This window comes from Mobula hypostoma, chromosome 24 (assembly GCF_963921235.1).
Source record: "Mobula hypostoma chromosome 24, sMobHyp1.1, whole genome shotgun sequence".
In the NCBI taxonomy this organism is placed as follows: domain Eukaryota; kingdom Metazoa; phylum Chordata; class Chondrichthyes; order Myliobatiformes; family Myliobatidae; genus Mobula; species Mobula hypostoma.
This window is the reverse complement of record NC_086120.1, coordinates 15512047-15529182: the sequence shown is the minus strand read 5'-3', so window position 1 is coordinate 15529182 and position 17136 is coordinate 15512047. Positions and strand designations below refer to the sequence as shown.

The 17136-nt window shown below is 43.3% G+C and overlaps 1 protein-coding gene across 2 annotated transcripts in view; it reads left to right on the top strand.

Annotated features, from left to right (window-relative positions):
- The window catches only part of sema6bb (sema domain, transmembrane domain (TM), and cytoplasmic domain, (semaphorin) 6Bb), a 576599-nt gene that overhangs the window by 248166 nt on the left and 311297 nt on the right, over positions 1–17136 (top strand). For both annotated transcript variants that reach the window (XM_063032161.1, XM_063032162.1), the window contains one exon: positions 4736–4870. In XM_063032161.1, the coding sequence (XP_062888231.1) occupies positions 4771–4870 (100 nt within the window). In that variant the 5' untranslated portion in view covers positions 4736–4770. The remainder of the gene's footprint in view (positions 1–4735; positions 4871–17136) is intronic.

Genomic DNA, 17136 nt, shown 5'->3' with positions numbered 1-17136 from the left:
TGAATGTTCAAGAAATGTAAAGATATGGAAATTGTGTAGACAGAAGGGATTAATTTAGTTGAGTATTTTGATTGCTAATCTAATTTCGATCTGGTATTCTCATACAATTAATTCTGGTATGTTTCATACACTGGCAGTAAAGTGATTCTGATTGGTTGGCACAATATTGTGGGCCATGGGCCTGTTCCCGTGCAGTATTGTTCTATGTTCTAGCCAAGTAGCATCTTTTTTGTTGACAGTAGGTGGAGGGAGGAACGTGGCTTTGCCTCTTCCCTGCAACCTACCATCCTTAACACTGATGAATGACCAAGCACTGCAGTGGGTTGATACCACACTGTTCCAAAGCTGGGTATCAGCAGTTTAACAAAAAAAAAGAGAAAATTGGAAGCAAAAGGAAACAAGTGATGAAGGGATTACAAGATCAGCTAAACTTGCATAAAGATCCCTTTGATGTCTCATTTCTTCTAAAGTGCAAGAGCTTTCAATTCTGGGTGAAGATTGGTTGCAAAAATATTTGCAACAGGAAAATCACTGATGATGTTAGTGCTTTGGTTGGAACTCTCACGGGGGTTTGTTGAATATTAATAAACCTCTCAGGAAAAGAGTTAAGAGCAGCAGTGAATTTATTTTCCTGTGCGTATTTTACATAGCTGTCGTTAGATTTGAATGCAAACCCTGAGTGATTCAACACACGTTTCCCCGTGTTATTCTTGTCGTATTTCTTCCTCTGATCTCCTAAGTGCATTGGCCCATGCTGAGATATAGTTTCACGAATGCTGGCCACCCTCTGTTAACTTGCCAATGTTGTCATTTGTCATGTGCCGGCAGACTGATCGGAGCCTTCGCTCCTGAATCCAATCATCCCCCAGCCAATGAGCCATTTTCAAGCAAGGATTACTGGCACTGAATCTCTGGCTGTTTAAGCCACCTCACCAGCTCGGAGCACTGTGGCCTTTTCGTACTACACATGGAGAATTGCAGGGTTCCATAATTCATCAGGTTTGAAGCTATCCCTAATGCTTCTACAAAAAATCTTCTACAAAGAAAAAGCTTTCAGTTTTTGTTCTGCTAGACTGGTTTCTTTTGAACAGCTGACTATATCCCACTGTTTGAGTGCAGCAGGAATATTAGGCTTGATCTGAGGAACTCAAACTCTCTGTTTTTTCTAGGTTATTTCTCTCACTTTTTCTCTCTGCACCTCTTCAGTTTTCTTCCCAGGAACATAGAATCAGCTAGCCTTTGCATCACCCGGCTGCTCTTCCTGCCTGGTGTGGTTGTTCTTATTGAACTTGCCTTCCATTAGTACGTTAGGAGAGAACACCAGGTAGCAATCAAAATAAGTGCTGATCAGCCACTGACCCATGTCGTGGCAGGAATCTGATATTGCCAAGACCAAATGTTGCCAAGCAAAGTTTTGATTAACTTTGTACCTGCTGTAATATTTTTACAGCTTCCGAAATAAGGCTCATTCCCAAGTGCACGTAGGGACGATATAATGTACAGGAGTTGGGAAGTACTTAGGAAATGAAAAAGCAAACCTCTTACCACTCAGACAATGGATTTTTGACTAAAATGTTAGCTCTGTTTTCTTTCCACAGATACTGCCTGACCTGCTAAGTGTTTCCAGCAAAATTAGTTTTTATTTCAAACTTCCAACTCTGCATTTTTTTTTGGTATTAGGTCTAACGGAAGTATGCTGTCTCTTCATTACACCTTCCCTGCCCGTGACATTAAGACACAATTATTCAAAGCAGAATCTTGTGTTGAAATTCATTTAGCAAAGGAACATTTCAAGGGATGAATGATTTTCCTTCCCTTGGGATTAGCTCTCTTCTTTAAAGATGTTCGGTAGTTTGGATTATCTGTTCCTTCTTAACGGTTGGAGTTTTCGAAGCCCAATCAGTTCTTTGCTTCTCCACAGATTAAAAACTCACAATGCAAAGGGTTTCTGAGGAGTTGGTTGTGACGAGAATACACATAAAATTAAGATGTTTGCTGGCCTGGGCTAGCATCAGTGGCATCAGCAGTTGGTCTGCCACCTGCCCTCAGGGGAAGGAGAGATAAGGAACAATGGAGCAGCGTCTGGAGATGTGTAATGAAGGGACGTGGGAGAGAGAGCTGTCTGGAGCGGCTCCCCCCTTTGAACCCTGAACTGTTTGAAGTGATGGACAGGCGATACCCCAGCAGGGGGATAAAAAGGGACAGGTTCGCTAAAACAGACACACACGCCACCCGAGGTAACGAGACCCTGGAAGCGGTGCGCCTCTCACGAGTGGGTGAGAAGTACCAGACAACGACCAGGGTGGAAAGGTACGATCAGCGGGAACCCGGTGTGTGTCCGCCCTTGCCTGGGTGCCGGGTTCACTGCAGAGGATCGACCGCATCTGGAGGAGGGGTCACAGTCGGTGACCTCCGGTGACATCACCAAGGACCCGCCCAAAAGCTGCTTGTGAGCAATATCGCCGGTCTGTGAGTGAAGCCGTTCTGAATGATCAGTTGTTCCCGTTCTATCTCTCTCTTCCCCCCCACGTTGTCCATCGCCAGGGCAACGATTACTGCGAACTGAACTACTAAACTGGACTGAACTTTGAGTCACTTTTAAATTTGGTCATTTACCCCTAGACAACGATAGAGCTTGATTGATGCTGTTATCTTAATTCTGTGCACATGTGTGGTTATCATTGTTGAACTGTTGCATTTATTATCCTTTCGATTACTGTGTTGCTTGTTTCTTTAATAAAACTTTCTTAGTTCTAGTACTCCAGACTCCAACTGAGTGATCCATTTCTGCTGGTTTGGCAACCCAGTTACGGGGTACGTAACATGGTGTATTAAATGAGTGGTCTGCTTGCTCAGCCTAGCTTCAAACTGTGAATGTTTGGGATGTTGTACTCTCCAAACTGTTCCCCTGGACACAGCTTAGCACACCACAGAGACTAGCATCTCCTCAATGATCTATGTCTATACATTTCGCTGCCTCAGTAAAGCAGCGAGTGTAATTAAAGACCCCCCCAATCCCAGACATTTTCTCTTATCAGGGAGAAAATACAAAAAACATATACTACCCGGCTCAACGGCAGCTTCTATCATGCCTTAAGGCTATTGAATGGTTCCCTTGTACAATATAATGGACTCTTAACCTCACAATCTACCGGGTTATGATCTTGCCCTTTATTGTTTATCTGCACTGCACTTTCTCTGTAGCTTTTACACTTTACTCTGTGCTGTTATTGTTTTACCTTGTTCTATTGCAATGTGATAATTTGTTCTGTGTAAGGAGTATGCAAGACAAGCTTTTCGGTGCATTTTCCTACGTGTGACAGTAATAAACAGATCAATACCAGCACTTTGAACTCCCTAGTGACTGTACAGGCTGAGTGAACGCTTTCTGAAGATAAGATGCTTTACTTTTGGCCATTGGTTTAGCTGGGTATTCAGCCACTTGCTTGCACTGGCACGTAATGCAGATTGTAACGCTGATAGTTCAGCTGTTGATTTTATCACTCCCAAGGCACTTAATCACATTGTGCAGGAGAAAGGTGAGCCTCTGGCCTTTGCTTAGATGGCAGCAGTTGTGGCATTAGGTTGAACTGAGGTGGGGAAGGGAAGATTATCAACTGGGATTATCTTCCTTAGCACAATACAGTGATCTGTACTTGCATGTAAAAATCATCTGGTCAAATAGTCGCCCAATTTCATTTTTAATTTGCACGGGGAATCTTCATCCATATATGTCCTTGAAAACAGGATAATGAGCTGTTTTTTGAAACATCTATGTAATACAGGTTCTCCCATGGTGGTATCCATTGGGGAGTTATAGGATATTGACCTTAGGTTCGCACATGGTACTGTGAAGATCTAGGTGTCTATATAGCTGCACTGAACTAATTTATGGGCAGAAGTGAGAAAACTGAAGGTTTAATTTAAAAAAAAGACCTGGACTAGGGTGCCGGGTCTCTGTTACTAATGGAAGCTTGCACCGTAGAGATCAGGCAGTCAATGTGAACCTAATATTATCGCTTGAGGGTTTAACCCTGACCGCCTGCACGGTATTCACATGTACAGTATGGCATAAGACGGCAAGTGTGCCCATGCTAGCAACTGTGCAGCTAGTTCCCGGTCCTGCATGGGCATAGTTAGACAGGTTACACTCTTGTTCCTCCATTTCTACTGTCATGTCTCCTGGAGACAGGCACATTTTCAGAGCACAGTGAGGGGCACAAGGCACTACCAGCAAATGTATCCCCAATGTTTGTTCTTGTTTAAAATTTTATTTAATTAATTTTTCCAAATATTTTTTAGTGATTTTGTCAAGTGCAAGAAAGATGGGTGAAATTATTAACACCGTCAGCCGACCCTTGCAATCAGTGGCTGCTGATCTTTATCCCTTTAGAAGAGTATCAAAATTGTATTTATATTGAAATGCAAGGGCGTACTTGGTATTGACCACTTAAAAGAATCTGAGATCAAGGACTTTTGTAGGCTTTTTAAGCTCTGTTGTCCATTCAGTATTCTATTTGATCATAGAACAGTTCATTAACTTATCACCTTCGGTCATCGGCAGGCCTCGAGCACATTTGCTCTCTCTTGCCTTGGTCTCAGCTCAGGGTTAATACCGTTTGCTAAAATCTTCTTTGCCAGAGTGTCTGTACTGCTGCCTTACTAAATAATCTGCTCCGGTCACTAACTCAGGGCACTTGTGCTAACCCTGTGACTTCTGTGTCCATTTCTGCAGGCGTCTCTGAAGAAGACTATATTTCCTGTCTCGCCATGAAGTCATTGACCTTCCTAATCCTCTCAGTATTGGCTGGACTGTCTGAAGCCACATTCCCTGATGACAGTGGACCCCTCAGCACTGGGTCAATGGACTGTAAGTATATTCATAGTAAATTTCAGAGATGACAAAATATATTCATAAGGATTAATCCATCATCAACTCCACTGGGAAATGCATAGCATGCTGCAGATGACTGCAGTGCTGGAATCTGAGAGTGTGTGTACATATTTGTATTTTTGACACGGTTTCCAAAGTGCTGACATATGCTGAGGAACAGCATTAAAGGCGATGGCTGAACTATTCTTAAGCATCTTCCTGAACTGTTCTCTTCCGTTAAAGTGATGGAGAGATCAGAGCAGTGTCAATTCTCATCCAAAATCTCCTTTTCCCGAAAAGAGTCATTCAGTCAAAATGGGCACAGATCCCAGCTGATTAATTTTGTACCTCTCAGTCGAGGCTCCGTTTGTCTGAAGGAAATGAGGGGAAAAAGTACAGAAGATCTCTTAGAAAACGTGTCTCATGAATTAGGAAATACTACAAGGGCTTTAAGTGCAACTTGAAATGTGAAGGCACCAATCCATTCAACTTAAAATCTCAAAGCAGAAACAAAATGTCCACACTCCCTAAAGAAAGAACCTGCCACTCCAGAAATGGCCCTGGGGAAGAGCAATTAATCATTCATAACAGAAGAGACAGACAGCCACACCTTCCTTTCCTCTGTCTTGCTTGATGGGTTAAATTCTTCAGGAGACCACGGGGTGACTACTCGACCTTATCTCATTGTCCACACTGGGCTTTCAGTGCCCTGGGTGGGCCACCCTGCATGACTTTGGAAAAATGACCCCTTGAATTCATACACTGGAATCTTTTCATCACTGACAGCTTCTCTTTCATCCACTGAAATTTATATTTGCATTATGTACTATGGGAAGGTGCTCACTCAACAGCAACAAGTCCTGATCTCTGGAGAGGAGCAGTGAAGTGAGGCTTTGTTTTTGTGGTAGCATTGGTACATATATCACCGTTAAATTTAGGGCCTTCGAAATCTGATGAAATTTTGTCAGCTAACGCAAATATATTACAAACATAAGCAATAAAGTTACAATAGACAGCATGGGGAACGTTAAAAATGATTCAGGAACTGTTTAAATGCACGCAAGTTCTGCGTAGGTTTAAAGGGTGGGAACAATTCTGAGGCCCACAATAGGCAGTATGGTTTCTCTTGACCTCCCTGTCCCCTGTTGACCTGTGCCAGAAAGGCTGTTGGGAATAAACTGGTGTTACAAAGAAATATAACATAGAAAGTGTTCTTAAAAGAAAAATCACATGGTGGTCCAGGATGGAACTGGCATATAGTTGATGTACATAATGGAAAGAATTGTAATTGGTCAATAGATTGTAATATTGTGAGTTACATTTGATGCAATTAATTCCTTGAGACCGTTGTATCAGAATCACAGTCAAACACTAACCATCAGTTCTTATTTAATGTTCTTTTTACCCAGCTGAAAAGGCACTACATATGATTGTCTTAATCTGCAGTTTAAGTTCACACAATATAGAAAAACATCACACCTCAACTTGGAAAGACATTTTTGTGCTGCATTGCTCTTTCTCTATAACTGTTACGCTTTATTCTTCATGCTCTTATTGTTATACCTTATCCTAGTTCAATGCACTGTGTGATGATTTGGTCTTTATGGACAGTTTACAAGACAAGCTTTTCGCTGCATCTCAGTACATGTGACAGTAATAAATCGATTCCAATTCCAATTCCAATTCCAAGATAGCTCACTAGTATCCCAGCATCCCATCCCTTCGAAGTTCTAGTGCATTTTACTACAGAGCAGGATTATCAAATAATGGTGTGATCATGGCCAAGTGGTGGGACTACAACAAGAGGTCATGGGTTAAGGGTGAAAAGTGAAAAGCTTAGGGGGAACATGAGGGGAATCTTCTTCACTCAGGGGGTCGCGAGAGCATGGAGCGAGCTGCAAGTGAAAGTGGTGCATACGAGCCCGATTTCAATGTTTAAGAGAAGTTTGGGTAGGTACATGGATGGTAGCAGTATGGAGAGTTATGGTCCGGGTGCAGCTCAGTGGGAGTAGGCAGTTAAAATGGTTCAGTGCAGACTAAATAGGCCACAAGACCTGTTTCTATGCTGTACCTTTCTATGGCTTTATGGTACTGGCAGGCAGAGAATCAGGATAGGTAATTAATGAGCAACCACAGGGAACTGATACTAATCAAGTGTGCACCTGTATTTTTTTTTTATTCAGAATCAGAAACAGGTTTATTATCACCAGCATGTGTCGTAAAATTTGTTAACTTAGCAATGCAATGCATAACATAGAAGAAAATAATAATAATAATCTTCTTATTGTATCTTCCACTGAAGGAGCTGTCTTGGATAGGGTACATTGTCCCTTGCATACAAACTGTTTGCTTAACTCGCTCCTTTTATGACCTCCAAGCTTAAAGACATCCACCAGCCAGGAATGCGAGAAGACCACTGCCTGCAGCTTCCTTTCTAAGTCGCACTGCCCCTCGATGAGTACTGGAACTGCCGAATCAATAGCGACGGAGAAACGCTTTCCACCACAGAGCACAATGGTTCCAGAAGATATCTCCGCAGCACATTGTCAAGGGTGATTAAAGTTGGATAGCAGACGTTGGCCTTGCCAGTGATACCGACGTCCATAATGAATCAGAAAAATGGTGACTGTCGTAAGGAGTTTGCACACTCTCCCTGTGACCACATGGGTTTTCCTCCGGGTGCTCTGGTTTCCTCCCACAGTGAAACAATGTAACATTAGCAGGCTAACTGGTCATTGTAAATTGCCCTGTGATTAAGCTAGGTCTAAGTAAGCGGGCTACTGGGTGGCGTGGCTCATTGAGTAAGAAGAGCCCATTCCGCACTACATCTCAAAATAAACAAAAACTAAAGTAAACAGTGAAGGCAGTCGTTATTAGAGAGAGAGTGAGAGTTTGACTTAGTGGCCAAAGAACAGGCCTGCCAAAGTTAACAGCAGGATAGCATTTAAATTATTTTTACTTATTTCCTGGCTGGCAGCTAGCAAGCATGAGAAGCTGAGAGGGAAGTTGCACAGCCAGAGACTGGAGTGGAGGAAGGGAAGGTGGGAGAAGGAAAGGTCGTGGGTTTAGGGGACAGAGTTCAAAGGTCAGCCCCTAGGAGTGGTGGAGAGTTGGTGGTGTAGTTTCAGAACCTCTCATCTGTCTGCCTACAGCTCTTAATCCAAAAGCCTGCTTAAAATACCAGGCATGCAGTCTCATTGACTTAATTAAACGTCTGTCTAATTTCCAAAGCACGTTGCTTGTACAACAACAGCCTGTTCTAGCTATAGAACTGGGCATCCCTTTTTCACCAACATCCAGACATTCTAACCTTCACCCCCCCTCCCGCCGCCCAACTCTCCTATACTTTTATCCTTTGAGTTGAAACTGTCCCTGAGGTACCTGCAGTAACTCTCATTATAATGTGCTCAATAATGTCCTTCCCAGACAGCCACATACAGCTCTGGATGTAAATTGCAAGCATGCAGCCTGCTTCTTGTTCTCTCCCCGCCACAGCTCAGGCCCACTGAGGCCAATTAGTAACACCACGAGCCAAGATTAACTCACTCAGCACGGACCCGCACCAAAGCCCTACCTCCTACGTAAACACGTGCTCAGGAAAATCGTATATTAACTTGCTCCAGGTCTCACTCACTGTTTTTAGCTGAATTTTAAAGTCATTTAGCTACGTTATCTCATACTGACCCACATCTCTTTCAATCACTGTCCTCATCTCTGTAACCTCACACTCTACCGCCTTCTCGATCTTTGTTACCTCGGGTTGTATTCTCCAGCTTTAAACCAGCGTCTCTGACAGCACTTCTTCCAGCAACCTCGGTCCTACACTCTGACATCCTCACCCCTGAAGCTCTCGGGTCTCTCAATCTCTCACTCCTCCGGTAACCCACTCTTTAAAACTTTCACCAAGTCCCTGGCAAGTGTCCTGATCCTCTCTGCAATCCTAATTTTGATCAAATTATTGCTTCATACAATTCCTGTTAATTGTTTTGTGATGTTTCATTACATTAGAGGTACTTTGTAAATGGATATAGTTGTGTGCGTCAGCAGCATAAACCGATGTTTTATTCCCTGAACCTTTGAAGGGAACTGTGATATAAATAAATAGCTACCTACAATTTCAAGTGTGCCCAGCAGGGGCCAATGACCTTTCTGTGACTGAACTTTCAGGTAAATATTTTATACCTACCTTGTAGATGACCTTTGACATGCTTCCAGTGATTTAACTGGACAGTGGAATGGCTCAGCTGCTGTAGGCACTGTGTGGTCTCAGGTTTGATTCATGGCCTGATCTTGGCCAAGGCTCCAGCTGAGGTGTTGCAATTGGTCTCGGTACCCCATGTGAAGAAAGCAACAAGATATTATCCAGATCCCTGAGTCCTGATTGCTGTACGCCTACTGTTCAGAATCAGAATCAGATTTAATATCGCCAGCATATGTTGTGAAATTCGTTAATTTTAAGGCAGCAGTACAATGAAATACATGATAAATGAATATAAAGGAAAAAACTGAATTACAATAAGTATATATATATATTTTAAATAGTTCAGTTAAAATAAGCAGTGCAAAAAAACCAGAAATAAAAAGTAGTGAGGTTGTGTTCATGGGTTCAATGTCCATTTAGGAATCAGATGGTGGAGGGGAAGAAGCTGTTCCTGATTTGCTGAGTGTGTGCCTTCAGGTTTCTGTACCTCCTTCCTGACAGTAACCATGAGAAGAGGGCATATCCTAGGTGGTGAGGGTCCTTAATGATGGATGCCGCCTTCCTAAGGCACCGCTTCATGAAGTTGTCTTGGTTGCTACGGAGGCTGGTACCCATGATGCAGCTGACTAAACTTACAAGCTTCTGCAACTTACTTCCATCTTGTGGTCCCCGCCCGCCGATACCAGATGGGGATGTATCCAGTCAGAACACTGCCCACAGTTACTGTTGCTGAAAGGGTACCAGATGAAGATCAGACCTGGTTGTGATGGAAAATATACTCTTTTGTTTGTATGTATCTAGTTCAGTCCTGATTTGGTAACCCTCTACCCAGGTAATTCCCCACTTACCCACACAAAGCAGTGCTCAGTGCCAGAATTAAGGTTGCAATATGGTCATGATATTCTCAGGAGGACTGAGTGAGTGAACTTGCCCTCATATAGTGTAGAATGGGAGGAAAAAATTCCTGCTGCCAATATCATAAACAATGTTTAGATAATGGTATAAACAATGTGAATGATATCCTCAAATAAAACAAGTCAAATATTTGTATGAGTGCACGCAAGCTTCCTTATTTATTATTGTGAGCTTTACCAGCAGGTTAAATATATTTTCAGTGAATTGCCCCATTGTGCTTTGTGACACCTTTGGCAGTAAATCAGGATGATATTTCGTGCATAAGAGCCCTTCCAATTCTGTTTAACTTGAGCAAAGTTTGACTGTATTGTAATGAAAACAAATGATCCTCATCAGCCAGTTCTGCTGCTGTAATTGACTGCAACATGGGCCAATTGGAACGTGAACCCATACACAATTCCTAATAAAACTTCAGGATTGTTATCATTGGAAATTATTCAGAACAGCTTCGCCGGTCAATTGACTTGTGAATTCACACAATAAACACACAGGTGTGAAGTTCTCATCAGTTGTCTGAGCATGTTTAATTTTGGGTTATGCAAACATTTTTGTTATTGCAATAAAATAGGACTCTTTTGAGGCTGAGGTGGATTCTGACTCAGTGTTCTATTGAACTGGTCATGTGGCAGCAATGCACTAAATTAGCTTGGGAAACAGATATGCAGATTTAACGAGATGACTCTGGTCAGACTGCGGATAGTGTTGAGTTAACAACTCCTCCCTTGATGCAAGACTGCCCAGAACAAGGCTTTCATATGAGATTCTGAATCATTTTTTTTTAGTGTTGATAACATTGTTGAGAACTTGCTTATCCCTTCAATCTTCTCTGATATACTGGTTCATTCTGTGATCTGGTTCTTCAGCACAACCGTTTATCTTAATACCAAATAATTAACCTTTTATATAGAGGTAGGGGTGATGTTGCATGAATTTTACCGAAGGTTCACTAGGCTTAGAGAGGATGCAAAAGAGGTTTTCCAGATGTTGCCTGGATTAGAGGGCATGAGCTCCACAGATGGGCTGGATAAACTTAATAATGTTTACTAAGCTTAATATTGAGTATTGGAGGCTGAGAATCAGGTTTATTATTGCCGGCATGTGTCATGAAGTTTGTTAACATAGTAGCAGCAGTTCAATGCAATACATAGTATAGATGAAGAAGAAAAAATAATAAAATAATAATAATAATAAGTAAGTAAATCAATTACAGTATATGTATATTGAATACATTAAAAATTGCACAAAAACCAGAAATAATATATATTTAAAAAGTCAGGTAGTATTCATGAGTTCAATGTCCATTTAGGAATCAGATGGCAGAGGGGAAGAAGCTGTTCCTGAATCGCTGAGTGTGTGCTGTATCTCCTACCTGATGGTAACAGTGAGAAAAGGGCATGCCCTGGGTGCTGGAGGTCCTCAATAATGGGTGCTGCCTTTCTGAGACGCTGCTTCTTGAAGATGTCCGGGGTACTTTATAAGCTAGTACCCAAGATGGAACCGACTAAATTTACAACCCTTTCCAGCTTCTTTGAATCCCGTGTAGTAGCCCCCCCCCACCCCACCCCCAATACCAGATGATGCAGACTGTCAGAATGCACTCTGTGGTACATCTATAGAAGTTTTCAAGTATATTTGTTGACATACCAAATCTCTTCAAATTCCTGTTGAAGTATAGTAGCTGTCTTGCCTTCTTTATAACTGCATGGATATGTTGGAACCAGGTTAGGTTCTCAGAGATCTTGACACCCAGGAACTTGAAGCTGCTCACTCTCGCCCCTTCTGATCCCTCAATGAGGATTGGTATATGTTCCTTTGTCTTACCCTTCCTGAAGTCCTCAATCAGTTCTTTTGTCTTACTGATGTTGAGTACAAGGTTGTTGCTGTGACACCACTGCACTAGTTGGCATATCTCACTCCTGTACGCCCTCTTGTCACCACCTGAGATTCTACCAACAATGGTTGCATCAGCAAATTTATAGATGGTATTTGAGCTATGCCTAGCCACAGAGTCATGGGTATAGAGAGAGTAGAGCAGCGGACTAAGCACACACCCCTGAGGTGCACCAGTGTTGATCGTCAGCGATGAGAGCTGATATCACCAATCCACACAGATTGTGGTCTTCCAGTTAGGAAGTCGAGGGTCCAATTGCAGAAAGAGGTACAGAGGCCCATGTTCTGTAACTTCTCAATCAGGCTTGTGGGAATGATGGTATTAAATGCAGAGCTATAGTCAATGAATGGCATCCTGACGTAGGTGTTTGTATTGTCTAGATGGTCTAAGGCTGTGTGGCGAGCCATTGAGATAGCATCTGCTGTTGGCCTAATGTAGCAATAGGCAAATTGCAATGGGTGCAGGTCCTTGCTGAGGCAGGAGTTCAGTCTAGTCATGACCAACTTCTCAAAGCATTTCATCACTGTTGATGTCTACCAGGCGATAGACATTAAAGCAGCTTACATTATTCTTCTTAGGCACTGGTATAATTGGTGCCTTTTTGAAGCAGGTGGGAACTTCTGCCCGTGGCAGTGAGAAGTTGAACATATCTTTGAATACTCCTGCTAGCTGGTTGGCCCAGGTTTTCAGAACCTTACCAGGTACTCCATCGGGACCTTCCACCTTGCGAGGGTTCACTCTCTTTAAAGGAAGCCTAACATCGGCCTGTGAGACGGAGATCACAGGGTCATCAGGTGCAGCAGGGATTGTCACAGCAGTAGTTACATTCTCCCTTTCAAAGTGGGAATTGAAGGCGTTGAGTTCATCTGGAGAGGCATTGTAGAAGTTTATTAAATTGTGAGAGACATTGAGAGGGAAGACGGCCAGAATTTTTCTCCCAGGGTAAAAATGTCAAATACTAGAGGGCATAAATTTAAGAGAGCTGTGCGGGGTATGTTTTATACATGGAGTGTGGTGGGTGCCTGGAATGCGTTGCTAGAGAGCTGTAGAGGCAAATATAATAGAGGTGTTTAAGAAATCGTAGCTAGACAGCTGCAGAGAATCATGGGATATCAGTAATTGTGCAGGCCGAAGAGATAAGATTAATTTGGCATCATGTTCACCACAGACATCATTGACTAATGGCCCTGTTCCTCTGCTGTATGTCTTATGTTCCACATATTATGTTCAGTCTTCTATGTTAATACAACTAAACTGCCCATCGCATTAAAGACTATAAATTACGAAGAGTGCAAGCTGTACAATAGAAAGGTGGATATAAGAGCTGTAAAATTCTATTCTTACATCTGAAAAGAATGCACCTGTGATAGATGTCCCCAGAGAAGAGAATTAAAGTAGACGATATGGGTGAATTTTGGTGGGGGAAGCATTGAAACTAAATAGTGAGGACAGGAAACAGATGGATTTAGTCAAAAAGGAGATATTAACCTTTTTTTATCATAGTGTCTCTGAGATCATTATGTTCTTACAGAAGACATTAGAACTGTGAAGATGTGATTCAGGAACTGACAGATATAGAAGGGAGCCTTCTTGGTTTCCATTTGTGTACAAAAATTATGAACACATTTTTTATATACAGATTTATGATTTAAACACTGCATAATTTTATTAGGAGTTTCTTCAGCACTAATTTTGACTTTTTTTCATTAACCCTACCTTCAAACCTTTTTTATCATGAGCCTTATTATTAGATTAGATTCAACTTTATTGTCATTGTGCCGAATTCAGATACAAAGCCAATGAAATGCAGTTAGCATCTGACCAGAAGTGCAAAGAATAGTGTTATTTACAAAATATCTGCAAATAAAAAGTAAGTGTTGCAGCAAACAAATATAAAAGTACTGAGACAGTACAATACGGATGCAATACTGCTTAGCGCTGTGATGAGAGGTTCAGCAGTGTCACAGCCTCAGGGAAGAAGCTCTTCCTGTGCCTGCTGGTGTGGGAGCGGAGGCTCCTGTAGCGCCTACCGGATGGGAGGAGAGTAAAAAGCCCATGGTTAGGGTGAGATGCATCCTTGATAATGCTGTTCACCTTGCCCAGGCAGCGTTTATGGTAGATGTTCTCAATAGTAGGCAAATGGATGCCGATAATCTGCTGGGCAATTTTCACTACACGCTGGAGTGCTTTGCGGTCTGATACAGGACAATTGCCATACCACACTGAGATGCAGTTGGTGAGTATGCTCTCAATGGTACAACGGTAAAAGTCCGTCAGTATCCTGGGACAGAGGTGAGCTTTCTTCATGCTCCACAGGAAATAAAGGTGCTGTTGTGCCTTTTTGATCAGGATGGAGGAGTTCAGGGACCAGGTGAGATCCTCAGAAATGTGGACACCAAGGAATTTGAAGCTTGATACACGCTCCACTACAGTTCCATTGATGTAGATGGGGACGTGAGTGTGACTCCTGGCATGCCTGACGTCCACAATGATCTCCTTGGTCTTCTGGGTGTTAAGGGCCAGATTGTTGTCGGCACACCACGCGGCCAGGTGCTGGACCTCGACCCTGTAGGCCATCTCGTCATCCCCTCTGATCAGACCAACCACTGTGGTGTTGTCTGCGAACTTGATTATGGAGTTAGAACCATGTACAGGAACGCAGTCATAGGTGAAAAGGGAGTACAGAAGAGGGCTCAGCACAGCCTTGAGGCACTCCGGTGTTCAGGGTGAGAGTGGAGGAGGAGAGGTTGTCTAACTTAACTGATTGGGGTCTGTTAGTCAGAAAGTCCAAGGTCCAAATGCAGAGGGCTGAGCTGATACCAAGCTGGTGAAGTTTGGCGATCAGCTTGGAGGGGATCACCGTATTGAATGCTGAACTAAAGTCAATGAACAGCATTTCTGACGTAAGAGTTGGGGTTGCCCAGGTGGGTGAGGGCAGAGTGAAGTGCCGTGGAAATGGCGTCTTCTGTTGACCTGTTGGTGCGATAGGCAAATTGATGGAGATCCAGGGTAGTGGGCAGACAGAATTTCAGATGTGATTGAACCAGTCTCTTAAAGCACTTTGCAATGATGGGGGTGAGTGCAACTGGACGGAAGTCATTCAGGCCCATGGCAGTGGAATGCTACGGCGCTGGCATGATGGTGGCAATCTTGAAGCTTGTGGGGACAACTGCCTGGGCCAGGGACGGATTAAAAATGTCCATGAAGACCCCGGCCAACTGCCCTGCACAGACTCTGAGCACACGGCTAGATATTCCATCCAGACCAACTGCCTTCCGTACATTCACTCTGCTCAGAGTGGCGCAAATATTTCATCTGACTTCTGCCTGCTGCTGATGGTTTTCCCATTGTATTTTAGTCATTGATTTACAACCTAATAACCTCGGAGATGATCATATCCTCCCACTCCCTTGCAATAATTAAATTTTATGGCAAGTAGTCTCTGTCACCAATACTCTGAGAAATCCCAGAGTTCTGTCAGTAACCCCCACATCTGCTTTATTTTACATTACAGTTCTTACTTTGTCACTTTTGCTACGTCGGAGTTTGATGAAGAAGTCAGCATGTCCCCCGAGCAATGCATTCCCATCCCATGTAATATTTGAGACAGGAGGTCCATCCTGATGTGATCCCTGACTGCAACAGCTCCCTGAATTGCCTCTTGGAGCCCCCTCCCATACTCAGGGCCATTCCTTCGGAATCAGAGGTGGGAGTAATCAAAGCGCAGCGGCTCCTGCAAAGGAAAGGACCCGTGAACTCCACGGGACCACAGCTGGAAGCTCAGGATCTGCTTACTCACACAGTTAAACCTGCAAACCAGGATCGGCAGCTAGGTCACTGACAGTGGGTTATTAGCTTTTGTTATTTTGTAGCGATTCCCTCTGATCTTTAGATGTCTCCCTTTATAATTTTCAAAGCATTTCAATAATACATCCACTAAACAGTGCTAACATAAGCATTTCCCAGTAGTTTATCTCCAGAGATCCCCAGGTCAGGTGGCCATGGATTAAGTACGTGGCAGTCCTGCTGACTCGACAGGTTGTGGGTTCAAAGTCCTATATCTGAGACAAGTGAGCTAAAACCGCAGTTCGAGTGTTGGTGTTAGCATGTTTTGTATGAGGTGCTTAACCAGCCCTCTCCCTGCCCTCACAAGCAGATAGAATTGTTAGTCATTGAATTGCACAGCACAGAAACAAACTGTTCAGCTCATTTTGTCAATGCTGACTTTCTGCCCATTGACACTAATCTCACTTTCTGCATTAGGGCTGTCTAATGTCCATTTAAATATCTCTGAAACATAGCAATTGCATCTGATTCAACCAGCTCGTTTGGAGGCGTGTTCCAGAGGGAGGGGGCGAGGGAGCCCACGAGTTACAATAAAAATATTTTGTATAGTAATAAAATATTTTGTGTCATATCTTCAGGCAATTTCATGTAAAATCATACATCATACTGTTTATAGTGACTTGTTTTGCATTACTTTATTCTTGGTGTTTGATTATGTTTCAAAAGAGTTCTGGGCCTTAAATGAGCCTTAACTGGTGGCCCCCATGCAGAAGGGTTCAGGCGAGGCTGAGATCCACCTACACCATCGAAGGACCTGTGCTTGTAGCATTAGTAAAGATGCCCGCCACCCCAGCCATTCCCTTTCCTCTTTTTTATGTTCTGCGAGAAGATACAGGAGCTTGAAACCCCAGATATCTGGACTTAAAGGACAGCTAGTTATCTGCTGTATGGTCTGATTTTGTGACATGGAGGGTATCTCTACCTTCGAACACCTTCAACCAATACCCCTAAAGCATCTTTACTAATGCCAGAGAGCGAGGCGGAAAGCCATGAAGCAGGACCTCCAGGGTGGTGATGCCTGGATTGCTACCTGTGCCACACGCCAGTGAGGATAGAAACAGGATGGTCTGGCAGAAAAATGCATGGCAGAGAAGCTGGTGCAGAGGGCAAGGCTTCAGGTTCCCGGATCATTGGGATCTCTTCCGGGAGATGTATGGCCGGTACAAAAGTGGTGGCTTGCACCTGAACCCGAGGGGGTCGAATATTTTCGTGGGCAGGTTTGTTAGAGCTGCTGAGGCGGGTTCAAACTAATTTGACAGGGGGATGGGAACTGGAGTGAAGGGACTCTGGATGGGACAGATGGTAAAAAAGCAAAAGTAGCGTGCAGTCAGATGGTCAGGAAGGGCAGGCAGATCACAGGACAAAATTTTAGCCGGTAGGATGAGTATAGGTGCATTAGAGATGAGAATC